We start from the raw sequence: 16393 nt of genomic DNA on the forward strand, positions 1-16393 counted from the left end.
AGCCTCCTCCTCCTTCCCTCGGCATCACGCTTCTCCTCTCTCTCTCTCATTCTCTACCTCCTTTATAACCCATCACTCCCATCTCACTGCTCTCACTCATTCTCACTGTTTCAAACTGGAATGGACATTTGTTTTAACGGGACCCAAACTGAGCACCTACTTTTTTGTAAAGGTGTAATCTATATGACCATCTGGATTTTGAGTTTTGCTTTTTGGAGGAAGTCTCTAACTATATGTTCAGATAAGTTGGACATGTGGATGAATTATTGTTTGTAAAGGATGCAATTTTCTTGCCATTTGTAAAAGAAATTACTGTGAGCATGCTTTTGCAATCAATGACAGCACAAGAGAAGAAGCTGATGAACAACTTCAACGGTTGAAATTGGGATTGAACTTCAATTTGATCTCATCAATAAAGAGGAAAAACTGGATATCACAGGACTATGAATTGGTAAGAATATGTGCACTTTTTGGAAACATTTTTTCAACACTCTAGACAAACGCGTTGTTGCCTTATACTTACATCTTACAAAGCTGTAGCACTGTTAGAAGTTTTTGTCATTAAATGTATGTTTTGTGTTTGTTCATAAATTGGATTAAAAAGCAAAAGATCTTTGATTAGAGTGACCCCCTTCTCCTGTAGTGTTTTTGTGCCTGACCTGTTAACTTGACCTTTTGACAGACATGCGGGGATCATCCCCAGACTCTGCTCCAAAAGCATAAACAACAACAAACAAACAGACGGAGCACTTCAACTGTGGAGGTGGGCAGCGTGCTGTCCACAGACCCAGCCTGACGCACGGAGACGGACAGACAGACAGACAGTCTGATGCCAACTGTCTTCACTGTCAATCTCACGGCACCACTCCTCCTCCTGTTGCTATGGGCAACCCACCCCACCATGGCAACCAACTGGCTGTAAGTCTAACGTGCAAGGGGAAGAAGAGAAAGAGGGAGTTTGTTTGTCATGCTATAACTTTTAAAAGATGGTGACATGTCTCTAAATCTCTTTCAGACGCTCCCCTCTCTTTCTTTGTCTCACTCCTGCTGACCTTTTCTCTTTTCTTTCTATCTGCCTTCAATGCGTCTTCTTCCCCTTGTGTCCATCCTCTCTAGAACACTGCCTGGTCATTACCTCTCCATCCTTTTTCTTACCCTCTTTTCTCTTCTTCATGTGCTCTTCCTCTTTTACTCCTTTTCTTTTCTTGAATAGACTCTTTTACCCCCCTTCAACAATAACTTCCCTTTCCAAAAGTTCTCCTGACTTACCATTACTCTCCTAACCTTTTATGTCCCAGCTCCCTGGCGAGGCTGCCTCGCTCGAGGCCCGTGTCAGGTGCTTCTCCATGTGCACGCCTACGGGGACTAACTCCTGGGCAGGTGGGTGTGTGCAGGGCGCGAGGGGAGGTCATGGAGTCCGTACGAAAAGCAGCAGAGATGGTCATAGAAGAGGTATGATCGGAAGGCAAAACGTTTTAGAGCCATTAAAACAAACACTTATTTCATTATGCAATATCAGTAGTGTGTTGTAGGTAAATCATTTTAAATAATTAGTTGTATGCATGTCATCATCAAAGTGCCAGCACCAGTTCAGGAACCGCCGCTGGAATTGTTCCACCACCCCACGTGGGATCAATGTATTTGGCAGAGTCATGAACCAAGGTATCCTAACAGTGAAAATCAAAAGAAGATCAAAGAATCTTGGAAAAAAGCCACACATCCAGAGGCTTTTGAATAATTTATGTCCACTTTTCTGGATTCAGGTACTCGTGAAGCGGCCTTCGTGCATGCTTTGTCTTCAGCAGCCATGGCGGTTGCTGTGACTCGAGCCTGCACTCGTGGAGAGCTGGAGAGGTGTGGCTGTGACAGGAAGGTCAGAGGGGTCAGCCCTGAGGGTGAGCTCTGATTCTATTGCATGAAAATGAAACTGGTATCTACTTGAGCTTGGTTGTCTGAGGATTTAAACTTTTAAGTTGGAAGACTTTATGTTCACATCCCAAGCAGTGATCTCATAGCGGCAATTAACAGAGTCGTGTTGTAAAATTAAGCTAATGAGGTGTTGCAAAAAAAATAAAATAAAAATTGTAGTTCCTTGATTGTCCCCATTCGGCTGATCCAAATCCAAGAAATCTCTAGCTCTTGACCATTCTAAAAATTTGGCAGCAAAAATAAACGTCCACTATGATTTTATAAAGAAAGCATTAAGCATAATACAGCTAAATTAGGGGAATGGCCATATGACTGACAGGTTTGTGCATTGTGGTGGATGCTGAATGCTAAAGGCCCACCTCAACTCCACCTCTTAAAATGGCCAAAATGTATTTCCAGTATGGTGACCAATATTATGACAGCTCTTCAGAAATCAATCAAAGGTCACTAAGACTATGTTGATAGTACTTTACCATCAGATGTTTCAGGTACAGCACTTTGGTCCACCTTGGCTGTTATAAATGTGCTAAATAAATAAAGTTGACTTGACTGTCACATAAATGAATAGATCTGAGATTTATGGGTATATTCCAAAGACAGCTTGAAGATATACAAATTCGGCCTTTGTAACCCAGTGTTGGTTTACCGACAGCCATCTTTTTTAGCCCTATTTTAAAAATGTTAACTGTGTTAAAGGTTCAATAATCTATAGCGCTGTTTCACTGTCAATCTCAGGTTTCCAGTGGTCAGGGTGCAGTGACAACTTGTCCTACGGTGTGGCTTTCTCTCAAACATTTGTGGATGAACCAGAGCGAGCCAAGGGGCTGTCTGCAGGGCGACCACTCATGAACCTCCACAACAACGAGGCTGGTCGAAAGGTGGGTGATGGCATTCCAGGATTGAAAATACCTCAGGTGATTTGTCATCTGCACGATTAAGTGACAGTTCATTTCTCTCCTCCCGTCGTCAGGCCATCCTTCACAACATGCAGGTGGAGTGTAAGTGTCATGGCGTCTCTGGCTCCTGTGAGCTGAGGACGTGCTGGAAAGTGATGCCTCCATTCAGGCGCGTCGGCGTTGTGCTCAAGGAACGCTTTGATGGAGCCACAGAGGTATCAGAATACATGGCAGCCTTATCTGAAACCTTTGAAAGTCTCATTCGGTCTAGCTACCTTGATATTGTCGTCCTCTTAGGTTCGGCTGACTCGTATCGGCTCCAGGACAGCCCTGCTCCCTCGTGATCCCCAAGTCAAACCTCCTGCTGCAAGAGACCTTTTGTACCTTGCACCCTCCCCAGACTTTTGCCATCTCGACCCTGACAACGGTATTCCTGGAACTGCTGGAAGAAGGTGTAACGGTAAGATCAACAAGCAAGACAGACTCGTGAGAAAACTTTCCCGATGAGCCAACCTGTCCATTAGAACAGTTGAAGTAAAATGATCTCTCTCTTCTAAAACACAACCAGGAACCTCTAGGCTCGCACCAGACGGTTGTGAGCTGGTGTGCTGCGGGCCCGGATACAGAGCAGGACGGGCTGAGGTGGTACAGCGATGCTCCTGCAAGTTTTCCTGGTGCTGTTCGGTCCGCTGCCAGCAGTGCAAGAACACAGTCACCATTCACACATGCAGAGTGTAGGAGGAACTATAAATGCACCGACCAGAAGAAAGACCTGAATAAACTACTAGACTGACACTTGTAAACACAAGACAGGACAACAGTTTTAAACTTACAATGAAACAGCAAAAACTTAAATGGACAGGCACAGGCAAGCATGAACACAAATATACACAATGACAGTCAACAGTTAATCTCAAATTGAACTGACAAAGCCTTTAAGGCTGAACTTAACCAAAACTAACAGGGACACATTACAGCACCATATCTATTTTATGCAAACCATTCCTGTTGTGTCATAGACTAGCTGGTCATTGAACATGTTCTGTATTTATGTTTGCTTCTCTATTCTGGTTTATTTATTTAAACATCAGAGTTTTTGCCTTACTTTAGCATCCAGCAACTTCTTAAATGGCAGAAATAACTTTACTTATGTCAGTGTCTTGTGTTTAGTCACTCCTCGTTATAAAAATTCTTCTTTTACTGCTCAAGAGCTGTTTTTATTTCTTTTCAAGAAATCTAATAAATATGGTAGTTTTATCCAAAATTCAGAAATGTGTTGTTTTTTATTGACCAAAAATGTCAAAGTTAGTGGTTAAAGGACCCATGTTGAGTTTTTCACCAAAAGAGGCCGCACGCATCAATGTGGGGAAACATTGTGGGGAAAGGGAACATTGAATTTCCATATAGGAATTTGCATAGGGATTTTTCCTTTGAATACAACAATCTCATGGATAAGATCACAGATGACCTCCAACATGGTGACAGACCTTCAAATTAGGCTTCAAATGTACAGTACCTTGGCTTGTATTGGCACATGCAAAAGAATAAACTGGTGTGAACTCAAGAGCACTCAATTATCGTGGCCTGAACTAATGTGGTGTTGTAAGAAACAGAATCGAAAAACAGCTGTAGAAAATCTCTGCATCAGAAAAAAAAACTAACTGCTAATTTCATTAAACCATTTTATTAAAAATATCTTGTGATTACAAACACCCAGAAATCAACTAGCAAAGTTTATCACCTCAATCTCTATTTAGATTCAGACATATTCAAAATATTACAACTCCATTTGTTATGTTATCCAAATATGGTAGTCTAGCTCTAAAAAAAAATCTACCTCGATGACATTACAACTCAAGTTTCAAATGAAGAACTGCTTACAATTTCCCCAAACAGAGTCAAAGAATGATTTTAATATACACAAAAGAAGAATAAAATTGATATTTAGGATTCAACTGAAGAAGGGAATTTGGCAAAAAAAAAAAAAAAAAAAAGCACTTGGCTTCCTCAGAAGTCTCTGGGAATTGGAGAAAGTAAGTTGTCATTACAGACAACTACCTTTATTTTGGAGTGAAAATAAATCTCTTGTGCTTTCAATATTCAGCTTATGAGGGAAGTAAGCACTTAACATGAATGTTGAAGTGTTGGGCGCTCTTATTTTCCCACACAGGCCCAAGAGGTAAGAATAAGTCAAACACAAAAGAAGCCAAAGGCAACTAGATAAAACTGTTCCTTAAAAAAATACAAAATAAAAATAAAGCAATAGCGACAGGCAGAGGGGGGCCCGCCCCTGGAATATTTGTAGAGCAAACACTGCAATTTAGAAAGCTTTCAGAATGGGGGACCGGTGACACTTGCTGCATTTACTGCACCCTCAAGTTTCTCTCCCTCAGCCTCTTTTAAAGTTTATTTTGAAGGCACAATCAGTGTACGAGTGTACTAGAATAAGTCTCATAACCATAGTACCTCCCTTCCCCTTTTGTTTTGTCCTTTTTTTTTTTAATGGCCATTGATGTTACAGACGTTTTGATTCGCCCAGCCTTAATTCTTCTTACGCTGTTACATCTCACTCTTCTGTTGATTATCTATAGCAGCACACACTTTCTCTTTTTTTGGGTCTCGGGAGGCTCCAAGGCGGCCAGGATTGCCTCATCAAACACATTCTTAAGCCCTCGCTGGTGGAAGACAACAGGAAACAAGATAGAGGTCAAAACTAGAATTGTGTATTTTTGTCAAACTGTATGATTTTGCTTGTAGCTGAACAGTATGATAAAAAGTTAACCCACCTGTGTCAGAGCAGAGCATTCCACGTATTTGACAGCCCTAAGGTCACGGCATAGCTTCTCTCCACACTCACACCCAAGAGGGCGCTGTTTGTTCTTCGTCAGCTTGTCAATTGTGTTGCTGTCTTCCCGCAGATCCACCTGTGTGCCCACTAAGAGGTAAGGTACACGTGGGCAGTGGTGAGTTATCTCAGGAACCCACTGGAAGGAGGGAAAAGGAAGAAAAGTTCAGATCCTCTCTGCTCCTCTGTCATCTCTGATACTAAACAAGCGTGTTGTTAACTATCTGAAAGCAGGTAATGAAAGTCAGAGTCATTGCTCGTAAACTTCATCTTATATCAGACACTTCCTGATTCAGACAACATGAAGAGATTTTCAGATGACTGCATTGATTTATACAGTTATCTGTGTTTAGACGGGTTTACTATAAAGAACTTCAACATGATATAAAGATAGCGTTTAAGCCTCTTAAATGTTATTATTCTTTAAGAACATTTATATAATATATTGATGAATGATCTTTAAAGAATTGAAACTCTAAAGGTCTGCCCCACTGATTCTGCAAAAATGGCACTGAAATTGTATTTCACAACAAAAGTCAATTTCATGTTTTTACCCAATGAGTGAAAGACTTATCTTAAGACTGACCTTCTCTTTGACGTTTTCAAACGATGAAGGGGAGACAACAGAGAAACATACAAGGAACACATCTGTCTGTGGATAGCTGAGGGGACGCAGCCTGTCATAATCCTCCTGACCTGAGAACATGACCAAGTGAAATGTGAATGTGTGAATGAAATGAATTAGTTTTAAAGTAATAGAAAAAAAAAGAAAGAAAAAACTATCTTTAGGTCACCTGCTGTGTCAAATAGTCCGAGTGTGTAGGGCTCTCCTCCGATCATCACTGTCACTGCATAATTGTCAAAAACCTTTGAGTACACACAAAAAAACAGGGAGACACAATCAGATGACTGAAAGGAAGCATCTTTTTTATTGTATTGTTCTTGAGCAATGAGGATATAAAAAGATGTGTTAAAGGAAGAATGTGTGACATGTTCTGATCTAGACAGGTGTTACTCTTGAGCACCAGCATGACACCAAAACGCTCACATGAAGGAGTTATCAATTAGAACGCACCGCTTGTCCTTTGCTTGATCTGCCATTCTTCTTCTGTTGTCTTTCTTTTAAGCTGTGTTAACTTCAAGGTGAAGCCAAATAATGTTGATGTACAATTGTATAATGACAATAAAGGCATTGTATTCTATTCTATTCCTTTACTCAAGCTGCAGTAGCCTGTCGCCTGCATCGTTGTGTTAGCAGGCTAATGTTAGCACACGCTGGTTAACTCACAGCTTCATGTTGCAAATAGATTGAAACTGAATGACCAATATCTGAACACACTTGCGTGACAACCAAAGAAGCATTGAGTAGAATATGTTGTTCTTCTTTTCTCTACTCCTGAATGTAAACACGGCTCCGGCAACAATACAGACTCTCATGTCTCACTCATTGTAGGCGATCGTGACTCAGAGAGACATTTACATAGAATAAACTTGCTGCCATAATGCGTGTAAAATGTCACAAATTCTTTCTTTAAGGACATAGGACTTTGAAATTTGGCCAAGTCTTGATAAGAAGTCTTCTTACCGTTGGCACGTACTCCGAGGGGAACTTGTTGGTTGTGTAGGAGATCAGCAGGCAGGTCTTTCCTACTGCACCGTCCCCGACCACTACACATTTTATAGTCTGCATCTACAGGGATAAAGAGAGCAGTGGAAACGTCACAAATGTTTTGAAAGATGCAATAAGTACTTAGAAGACTCGGACAGAGAAGGCAACATTTTGAATCCACAGTAGAGTCTGCAAGCCGATATGATGAGATTAAAACAGCTAAAGTATCTTCTCTTTGTACAAATTAAACCAGCCTACAGGATTAAATATCAAACATTAAACTAACTTCAGCATGCAGCAAACTAATAGGATTTTCTGTTTCTTTACATCTCTGTTTTGTGTACAATTATTCATCAGTACACACAATCAAACAGGTTTTATAAAAAATATGCTGCATATAATGAGACAGAAAAGACCTATCTATGTCAAATGTGAATACAATATTGTTTCTGCTGTGTCGCAAAGAGAAGAAAGGATATTAATGTAGAATTAGACTCTACTTCTACTGATTTTGCGATAGTCTAGACCAGGGGTCTCCAACAAAGGGGCTCTCAGGCTACCGGTAGCTCGCAGGTCCTCAATTGGTAGCTCGCCAAGCAAATACAATATATAAACAGATAAAAGAAAGAAAATAAAAAGAATCTACCCGATGCATAAACACAAATCTCACTCATAGAAAACTCTATATCTACTAACTAAACTCTAGATCTATCTAACCAGATTACAGTGTCAGAAATCTAATTAAAGGTAAGTATATAATAATATTAAAATGTACACTGCAAAACAAAAGGATATAAGAGACCTGTTTTAAATCTGTTTTATTTTATTAAAGTAGCTCTCATCCTAGCACAAGGTTGAAGATGATTTAGACAATAAGCAGTAACTTAGTTGTGAGAAAGTGTCACGTAATAATGAAATAATCTTTTCAGTGGCATATGCATGCTAAAGATAATTGATGACAGTGAGTCACTTCCGCATAGGCTGCATACCAAAGACCTGCGGCCTCTGAGCACAAAGTAATTTAGAAACGGACACTAAAAAGCTAAATCAGTTCATCTGATAATCTGGAGGCCTGTAGGTACAGAAACTGTAATAAAATACCTAAAAGGCAGGAGAAATACATTCAACGAAGTCATTTAAAGCCGTTTAAAATGACCTGACTGTTTTTAGGCCAAAATAAAAAATAAAGTGTTACAGTGGCTGTCAACTATTTCATCCTTTCCTCGGTTTGTTTACCTAATAAAACAATCAACAGTGCATTATATAACGACACAAAAACAAAGAGAGCCGGTGTTGATAATCTATAGTTATGAAAACTTCATTTAAACAGATTTGATGTTAGTCAAAACTGGATTAAGCTTGGTCGCGAGTAAACTTTTTAAAATGCCAACACACCAGATTTTCCTTTCGGTATATACTTAATATTGTTAAGGTGACTTTATTCCATGTCTCACGTTGTGTAATAAACCATAAATAGCTATTTGAGATTGTTTTTTCTAACTCTACTCACCGTTTTTCTTCACACAGGTTAGGCGTTGGTTACATCCGGGTTTGAGGGTCGAATTACTTCAAGCGCATGCGCCGAAGAGACCCCCTCCTCCTCCCCTGCTCCTCCCCGTCCAACTTCGTAGGGCGCGAGAGTTGAAACACTGCCCTCTAGTGGACAAAACAACGATCAACCTCAAATTTAAAAAAAACAAAAACAATTCATACATTTTTCTTAATTTGTGTCAGATTTTTGTTATATTAGGATGAATTTACGGAAATGTAAATTTTATGCTCCTGTGTTAATTTGTAATGTGCGTTATAGATACTTGTTGTTGTTGTTGTTGTTGTTGTTGTTGTTGTTATAAACCTAACCAAAAGACAGAACAAGCTAGTATTATGATACATCAATGACAAACCCCACATACAGACAGCATTTGTTTAAAGGAAAATGCAAATAAACTAAAGTGAGAAGAAACCTTTGTCGAGAGAAAACTAAAATGATCAATTTATCTCAATTCAATCTTAATCATTTTAGTCCAATTGAATTAGATTCAGTTGAATTCAAACTTTGCTATAAAATCGTTTTCAAGAAAAGAGCTAAAGGACACATAGAAAGACAGCAAGTTATATAGAAATCAACTAAAACACAAAAACAAGAATGAAAATATTTTTAAAAAATTAAATACATATCTAGTCCATACTGGGACTGGTTGAGTGGGAACACTACTGTCCTGGGTAGTATTCCCACTCTGGGATCACTACTGTATTTGCAGGATCAAGATGATTCCATTTAAATAACATAAGATGTTTTAATACAGCTACCAGTATTGACACGTGCAGTCACAATGTGTCCCTTCCATTGTTTTTTCTTGCACAGGTCTAATAATGTAAATGTAAATAATTACATTCTTGAAGAATATTCATAAACTTTTTTTTCTTGTGTAAAGAAAACTAATTTCTGACATAAATAGTAGCATAGGCTTAAATAAACGCATTGTTGAGTTTCAAATGTCTCAACATCTTGGTTGGTCATAAAATATAGTATTGTCATACAGTGTGGTGACCCAGGTCTTTTATACTGTTCTGCCTAGTATTATTTAATTCTATTGTATTCTTTCTTCCTTTATTTCATTAATGTAAACTTGCTCATAGCTGTTTGTTTGTTTGTTTACTTTTTTGCTATTGATGCTGTGTATATTCCCTGTTTTTTTTGTTTGTTTGTTTTTTTTTGGAGCTGCTGTTACAACCACATTGTCAATACAGTTTATCTTAGATTTATCCTATTTTACTTAGCTTGTCTTACCTCGATATTTTAAATCATGTCATGCGGATGGTGCTGGCCCCGGTAAAAATAAATAAATAATTAAATCCTTTATTTTGAAAAGTCCACAGACCGGAAATCGCAGTTGTTACCTCCGACGCTACCTTGACTGGAGTGTCGCTTCTCTTTGTCAGAGGACCGACTTCCGTTTTCATGTTTGGTCCAGGTTTTTCTGGAATTTACTATCCAGTGAAGCCTGTCAGCTGTCCTTTACTTTGATAAACAGCAGTGGTGATTTATCATCTTGGCGGGGGAGCCAGTGAAAGGTCCTCTTTGTTCGTCCTGAGCAGACTCTGATTCCTTCATCCTGTTTTTATCCTTGAAAAAAAAAAACGACTGTTTACCTAGCTAGCTGGCTAGCATCAGCCAGCTGAGTGAAATCACCTAGCATGTTTCGGTACTTGAATGACGTTGATGATGACCCCTACATGATGTAAGTATTCACATTGATTCAATCTGTCCTCGACGCTGTTATCTCTCAGAGCTTTTTAAAACTAGTTGTAACACACTGACGGTATTATAGTAACATTTCCCCTGTGTGCTTTAAACAGGTACATAACGTTAGCCAGCTGTGGGGGCCTACAAGGCTCCACCATGTTGGATAGACAATAATAATAATAAAAATACAGCTGTCACAGATCAAAAGGACTGGGTTTACTAAAGGGACCAATTTCAACCTCTCATAAAACTTCCCGTTGTTTTCCAATTAAAGATTGTAATTTATCTAATTGGTGACAGGTGGCCAGTGATTTTAAAGTCAGAGTTCTTTACGTAACCGGAGCTGCAGAGTAATCCTTACATGCTGACCATCTCACTGTTTGTTAAATGAAGGATTATATGAAGGTCCAGGTTGCTTTTAGAAACCTGCTGAATCAGCAGACATAGTTTATTATTATTTTGAATTCATCTGACGCACCTGGTATTTTCTGATAAATCGAGTTTAACTCTAAATTTATTTAAAAAAATAATGAACAACCTGTGTGATGTCTGTCCAGAGTTTTTTTCCTGCTATAGATTATACTTCTTGTACTTGAGTTAAAAAGACATATTGAGACAGTTGTGTTTTGGATTGAGTTGTTAATCTAAATTTATGAATTTGATTTGAGATGAAACTACAACTAGAAATGGTTTTATGATGTAAATTGAATGTAGTGGTTGACTTTATTAGTGAATTGATGTAAAGTCAATTTGCAATATTTCCCCTTTTAAATGTGGTAAATTGGCAGCCATCAATGGCTTCCACACTTGTGTAGACCACTGGATTGTTGGCCAGGCGAGTAAATGCTTGGACAACCTCATCCAGGTCTCCAGCTTGATGACCTCTTGTTAAATATCTTCTCTACTTAGGAGTGCTTCATTTTGTGGACTTAAGACTTGGAGACATGAAAGACCTGGGACACCACACTGTATGACAAGCCGTGTTCAAGCCAATAGACAGTGACCAGTACATGTACCTCATGTGACCAGTCTTGGACTGACGCCCCAATTGGTGATCAGCCATGAGGTCCTCTTGGCCATCAAAGTGCACATCAAGGACTGACACATCAACATTGATGTGTGCATGTGCGGGTGTGCTGGATTCTAGCTACAGAGATTTCTTCTTTGACCAACAACCTTTGACCAACCTCGTAGACCATAAACTGTTGCAGCTACTAATGAGTGCTGAATGTGTTTGCTGCTGGGTCGAGTAGATTGGTTAGTATGAATACTACATAAGGCATTAGATTTGTATGAAGACTACCTCTAGTGTGGAGTGTATGGCACAATGCAGTTGTGTGCCATACAATGGGCCTCCTGCAGCACACGCCATCCGGCATAAATGACAACGAGGGCTCAGTCTACTGAAACCTCCCGCACTCCGTACTGAGGCAAAAACGGCCACTATTGACGCTGCATGTTGACCTGCCCCGCGACCTACGATTCACTCAGTACCTCATGGCAGTGTGTACATGCATGCTGTAGCAAACATTATGATATCCATGTTGCACAGTGTGATTAGAAATAAATGTAGGGATGTGAAGGAGGCACAAAGGAGTTCAGAAAAACCTCTTTCAATGGGTACGTGGTTGAAGTATCATTAGGTCTTACATGTGCAACCCCAATAAATTAAAAAAGTAAAAGGAAATGTCAGTAAAATTGTAGCAAATCATACAGTCATACCAGATCTTTAGAAATTAGACCGTTTAATAAATGACACCATTCATTCAGAAATGTTTAACTCGGGACCCGACAGTAAATAGCGTCGCCATCTAAGCCTCTGTGAGTTCTATTTGAGTTCTGAATGTTTGACAAACTTTCCCCCTCACAAAAATCATCCTCTGAAGTCAAAAGGTTTGAGTTTGAACTGTGCTTTCTTCCAGGGATCCCTTCGCAGCTCACAGGCAGCAGATGAGGCTTATGTTTGGACCGTTTGGCATGGACCCCTTCGCTCTTGCCCCCCAGATACAGCCACGTGCACCTCGCAGACAAGTAGCGGTGTGTTTTGTCTACAGACTAATCCCTTGTTATTTTTTTCCGTTTGGTTTGTTTGTTATCCTCAGAGTTGAGCTGATATATGCTTTTAAGTTTTCTGGGGCATTCTTTTCTTGTAGGCTGGTCCACTGGCCCCCTTTGGCATGATGGGCATGGTGAGTATCTGCCTCAATGACTTCTCTTGATGTGTGTAAAAAGCACTCAACATGCTTTAGAATAACTGAAACAGGGTTTAGATCACTGTCTGAATAAGGTTGGGGTTCCCAGACTTAACATAGATATGCTCTGTGCTCAAAAGTATATTAAAGATAAGTTGATCAGTGTCTTTTACTAGAAATCAATGAAGACAAGCAACCAATCATTTATTTTATAAATTGTTTTGAGCATCTGTTGACTCTGAGAGTAATGTGTTGGCCTCCAAAGATGAACCCAGTGGCATCAAACTGACTGAACTTATTGTTTCATTGCATGAACATTTAAGATGTTTTCCCTGATTTATTTTCACAGGGTGGAGGATTCATGGATATGTTTGGCATGATGGGAGAAATGATGGGAAACATGGTGAGAAGTTCTTTCAACCACTATCGAATAAACGGAAAGTGTTCGTGTTTTTTTTTACCCTGGTGAAATGAAAACCTCACCTTCTGTGTTTCTTCCTCGTCTTTTCTCCTCAAAGGAAAGAATGTCCGGTTCTCCAAACTGTCAGACGTTCTCCTCCTCAACGGTGATCTCCTACTCGTCCACAGACTGCGGGGCTCCTGAAGTTTATCAACAGACAAGCGAGACAAGAACAGGCCCTGGAGGGGTGAGATGAACTGACATCTGTTAGAATGATCACAGTGCATGCTGGGAGTGTTTTGCTTACTTCCACTTAAGTAGACCTGAAGAGTAAGCCTGAGTGCACATGCTGACTTCACGCTTTGTTCACCCAGGCATGACTGTACTGGTCCAGCATCATTAACACACAGGATCCCATGTTAATGTAGTGACAATGAATACATCATATAGACGTCTTTTTGTTCATGCAAACTCTTCAACGTCTTGAGTTCATTCTGAGTGCAACATCCTGCTTGTTTTGGTAAATGTCTTCTTTTTTTTGTGTGGGTTTTTTCTTACCTTAGATCCGAGAGACGCGGCAGTCCATGCGGGACAGTGAGAGCGGTCTTGAGCGTTTAGCTATCGGCCACCATATTGGAGAACGTGCACACATAATGGAGCGTTCACGAAATCGCCGCACTGGCGACCGCGAGGAAAGACAAGACTTCATTAACCTAGATGAGAGTAAGTCAGACGGTTTGTTTTGGTTTTTTTTGCCATTTTTTCCTAGTCTTTCAAAGCAAATTTTATTTGTGATTTTTGGAGGATAATGAAGTAGATACACAGTTTATGAGGCTGAAAAAACAAAAAAAAAAAAAAAAGGCCAACTATATTATTTTGATTTATAAAGCTGCCCATTTGTGTCCACTAGCTGAGGCTTCAGCATTTGACGAGGAGTGGAGATGTCAGGCAGGAAGATACGTTCCCCCAAACGCACGGGCGCTCGACTATGGCCGAGATCGACGTGGAGGAGGCCAGCAGCTGGCCCTCACTGCCCCTCCGAGCTCGACACCCCCAACAGGCCATCGGCACGAGTCCCCCAGACACCGCCAGCCCCAGCCCCGCCCACGTTACGACTGGTGAGAGGTAAGGGCGAGCAGGAGCGCAGAATATTGACAGCTTGATTCTCAGGATGAATAAAGTAAAGACTGACGGGTATCTTGGAGGCTCTGGCTCCCGATGTTGAACACACCAATCACTCGTACGACCAGCAACGTGTATATTCGGCCACTTTCACATACTGTATGCACTCCTGAAAAATTCCAGGCGGTCTGCTCCTTAAATCCTTCTGATCGAGTTGTTCACACGTTTCCTCATAACAGGAGGGCTATCCAGGTCAGGCGGGACTGGAGTCTCCTGAAGAGACGTGAATCTATAAGAGTGACGCAATGATGGCGGACGAAGTAACAGAGTCCGCGATGCGACTTTATAATGAGAATATTTGCCTTTATATCAATGTTATCTGTAATTCGACCGAATCAGAAGATTAACAAAAAAGCAGGGTGGAATGAGAGCAGAAAATATGCAGTAGAGACGTTTAAATACATACACGGGGATCGTAGCAGTCGGTGCAGTCAGTCTGTGGTGCTCCCAGGTCGCGGGGAATAAACGCCACCACCCGCTCCCGATCACTCGAGGTGAATTCTCCTGAAAATATCCTGCTGCCTTCTCACATCAGCTCACTGGAACTTTCTGCAGAAAAAAATACAAGAAGCCTGGCAGGAGAAACTCCATGTAAAGTCTGAGTGACATATTGGAAGGTGTTTGTTCCCACATGCAGCGCCTCCTGCAGATATTGGGAGTTTTTCAGGAGTGTTGACTGTTTGTTAAAGTATGCAGACCGATGAAAGCACAACATTTAACAGAAATGTATACAGCATTTATATATCTGTCACATAAATATTTTATTTTCTATTGAAGCAAGAGCTGAATGTTTTAGATTAGTATCTGCTCTTTAATGTGTTCATCAGTTTTACAGTAATGGCCTTTAGATAGTGCCCATTCAAATACATTTACAATATAATACAATGCTGATTCTTTATGGTAAGTCTGTGGTGATGTCTGTATTATTGCATGATGCATATTTGTGCTGCAAATGCAAAAAATGTGTTATTCTTCTATAGCCATCTTGTGTTTTGGGTCGTCGCAGCATTCAACATATGAGAAAGTTTCAATACTGACAGAATATAAAATGTGTTTTCTTTGAGTTTCTTTTGGCATTCCTTAAAGTGCAAAACACTCTGCTGATTCTACCTCTGCTCTCCTGTCTTTTTAAACACATTGGGTCTTGGTTGGCTCTCCCTGCAGGTGTCACACCTTGACGACCTGATGGAAGGAGTTGAGGGGAAAAATCACCTCGATGCTGTGAACCACGCTTGAGACGGAAGTTGATGAACGTCACAACTGCCCGTCGTAAATGTTTGATATGACTGGACTGTCTCCACACAAACACAAAAACAGACCCTACACACACACATAGACACACACACACACACACAGACACAGTGATAGTTACATTTAAAGCTCTGTTACTCCAACACAAACATACACACATGCACACACAGTGGCACCCTGGTGCAAACATGGGTCTAACTACACTCACTTTATATATACTCATTCTGAAAACTTGACATGTGTTCTGCCCGCTGCACTAAAGTGCTTCAGTATACAGTACATCTGCTGTACAGTCCATTTTATGTTTGTGAAGGCACTAGTGTGTCAGTGAATTGAATTGTATACTGTTAACTAATTAATCTAACTAAATAAAAGTTCATTAAACATTGTTAGATAATTACAAATGGTGTCTCTGTTGTGGCTGTGTCTTCAACTGCATGTCTGAAATGTGTGTTTTTAAATACTGAATCGTTTAATTTACATTTATCATTCAATGTACAGTTTCAAAGCCATTCTTCTATATAATTAAATCATTCAATCGAAGGTTCTTCTGTGCGCCTACATGATTGTTTAAATTCTTTTGTTCTCTGCAGCTGTAGAGTCTGCTAACCTCTTAATCTGCTGCTGTAGATGAATATTGTTTGGCATCTGTGTGTGCATGCGTTTGTGTGCTCCCTCTACCCTGTGTCTGCTGAGGATGTGACATAGGTGGAGCACTCAAGTGGAGTAACCAATGAAAAGCACACTTGATAAATCACTCCCATAACAGGCTCCTTTTTCTGCCTCCTTGTGTTTTTATCTCGCTGTATCTTTAATTACATCCAGGACTATTTTTAAATGCA

At 40.2% G+C, this 16393-nt stretch overlaps 3 protein-coding genes across 3 annotated transcripts; 2 read left to right on the forward strand and 1 right to left on the reverse strand.

The window, feature by feature from the left end:
* Nucleotides 1-425: 425 nt before the first annotated feature.
* wnt4b (wingless-type MMTV integration site family, member 4b) lies at nt 426-5084 on the forward strand. The gene is made up of 9 exons (XM_079342837.1): nt 426-451; nt 683-918; nt 1299-1452; nt 1578-1662; nt 1764-1895; nt 2665-2807; nt 2900-3040; nt 3123-3285; nt 3394-5084. The coding sequence occupies exons 2-9, from the start codon at nt 830-832 to the stop codon at nt 3561-3563; spliced, it is 1077 nt and encodes a 358-aa protein (XP_079198963.1). The 5' UTR covers nt 426-451; nt 683-829; the 3' UTR covers nt 3564-5084.
* Nucleotides 4494-8894, reverse strand: cdc42l (cell division cycle 42, like). The gene is made up of 6 exons (XM_079342839.1): nt 8790-8894; nt 7256-7360; nt 6465-6537; nt 6257-6366; nt 5612-5809; nt 4494-5500 (listed from the first exon to the last, which is right to left on the reverse strand). The coding sequence occupies exons 2-6, from the start codon at nt 7358-7360 to the stop codon at nt 5411-5413; spliced, it is 576 nt and encodes a 191-aa protein (XP_079198965.1). The 5' UTR covers nt 8790-8894; the 3' UTR covers nt 4494-5410.
* Nucleotides 8895-10180: 1286 nt separating this feature from the next.
* On the forward strand, nt 10181-16098 carry mlf2 (myeloid leukemia factor 2). The gene is made up of 8 exons (XM_079342838.1): nt 10181-10521; nt 12449-12563; nt 12680-12715; nt 13068-13121; nt 13237-13365; nt 13682-13841; nt 14029-14243; nt 15465-16098. Exons 1-7 carry the CDS (start codon nt 10478-10480, stop codon nt 14238-14240), a joined length of 750 nt encoding a protein of 249 aa, XP_079198964.1. The 5' UTR covers nt 10181-10477; the 3' UTR covers nt 14241-14243; nt 15465-16098.
* Nucleotides 16099-16393: the final 295 nt, after the last annotated feature.

The sequence above is a fragment of the Symphodus melops genome, assembly GCF_947650265.1.
Source record: "Symphodus melops genome assembly, chromosome: 5".
NCBI classification, from domain to species: domain Eukaryota; kingdom Metazoa; phylum Chordata; class Actinopteri; order Labriformes; family Labridae; genus Symphodus; species Symphodus melops.

Coding starts and splice junctions, on each gene's coding strand:
- mlf2 (XM_079342838.1), top strand. CDS start 10,478: ATGTTTCGGTACTTGAATGACGTTGATGATGACCCCTACATGAT. Junction 12,716..13,067: donor CCTTTGGCATGATGGGCATG/GTGAGTATCTGC, acceptor TTATTTTCACAG/GGTGGAGGATTCATGGATAT. Junction 13,122..13,236: donor GAGAAATGATGGGAAACATG/GTGAGAAGTTCT, acceptor TTCTCCTCAAAG/GAAAGAATGTCCGGTTCTCC.
- cdc42l (XM_079342839.1), bottom strand. CDS start 7,360: ATGCAGACTATAAAATGTGTAGTGGTCGGGGACGGTGCAGTAGGAAAG. Junction 6,367..6,464: donor CGGACTATTTGACACAGCAG/GTGACCTAAAGA, acceptor TCATGTTCTCAG/GTCAGGAGGATTATGACAGG. Junction 5,810..6,256: donor TTGAAAACGTCAAAGAGAAG/GTCAGTCTTAAG, acceptor CCCTCCTTCCAG/TGGGTTCCTGAGATAACTCA.
- wnt4b (XM_079342837.1), top strand. CDS start 830: ATGCCAACTGTCTTCACTGTCAATCTCACGGCACCACTCCTCCTCCTG. Junction 919..1,298: donor ACCATGGCAACCAACTGGCT/GTAAGTCTAACG, acceptor TTTATGTCCCAG/CTCCCTGGCGAGGCTGCCTC. Junction 2,808..2,899: donor ACAACGAGGCTGGTCGAAAG/GTGGGTGATGGC, acceptor TCCCGTCGTCAG/GCCATCCTTCACAACATGCA.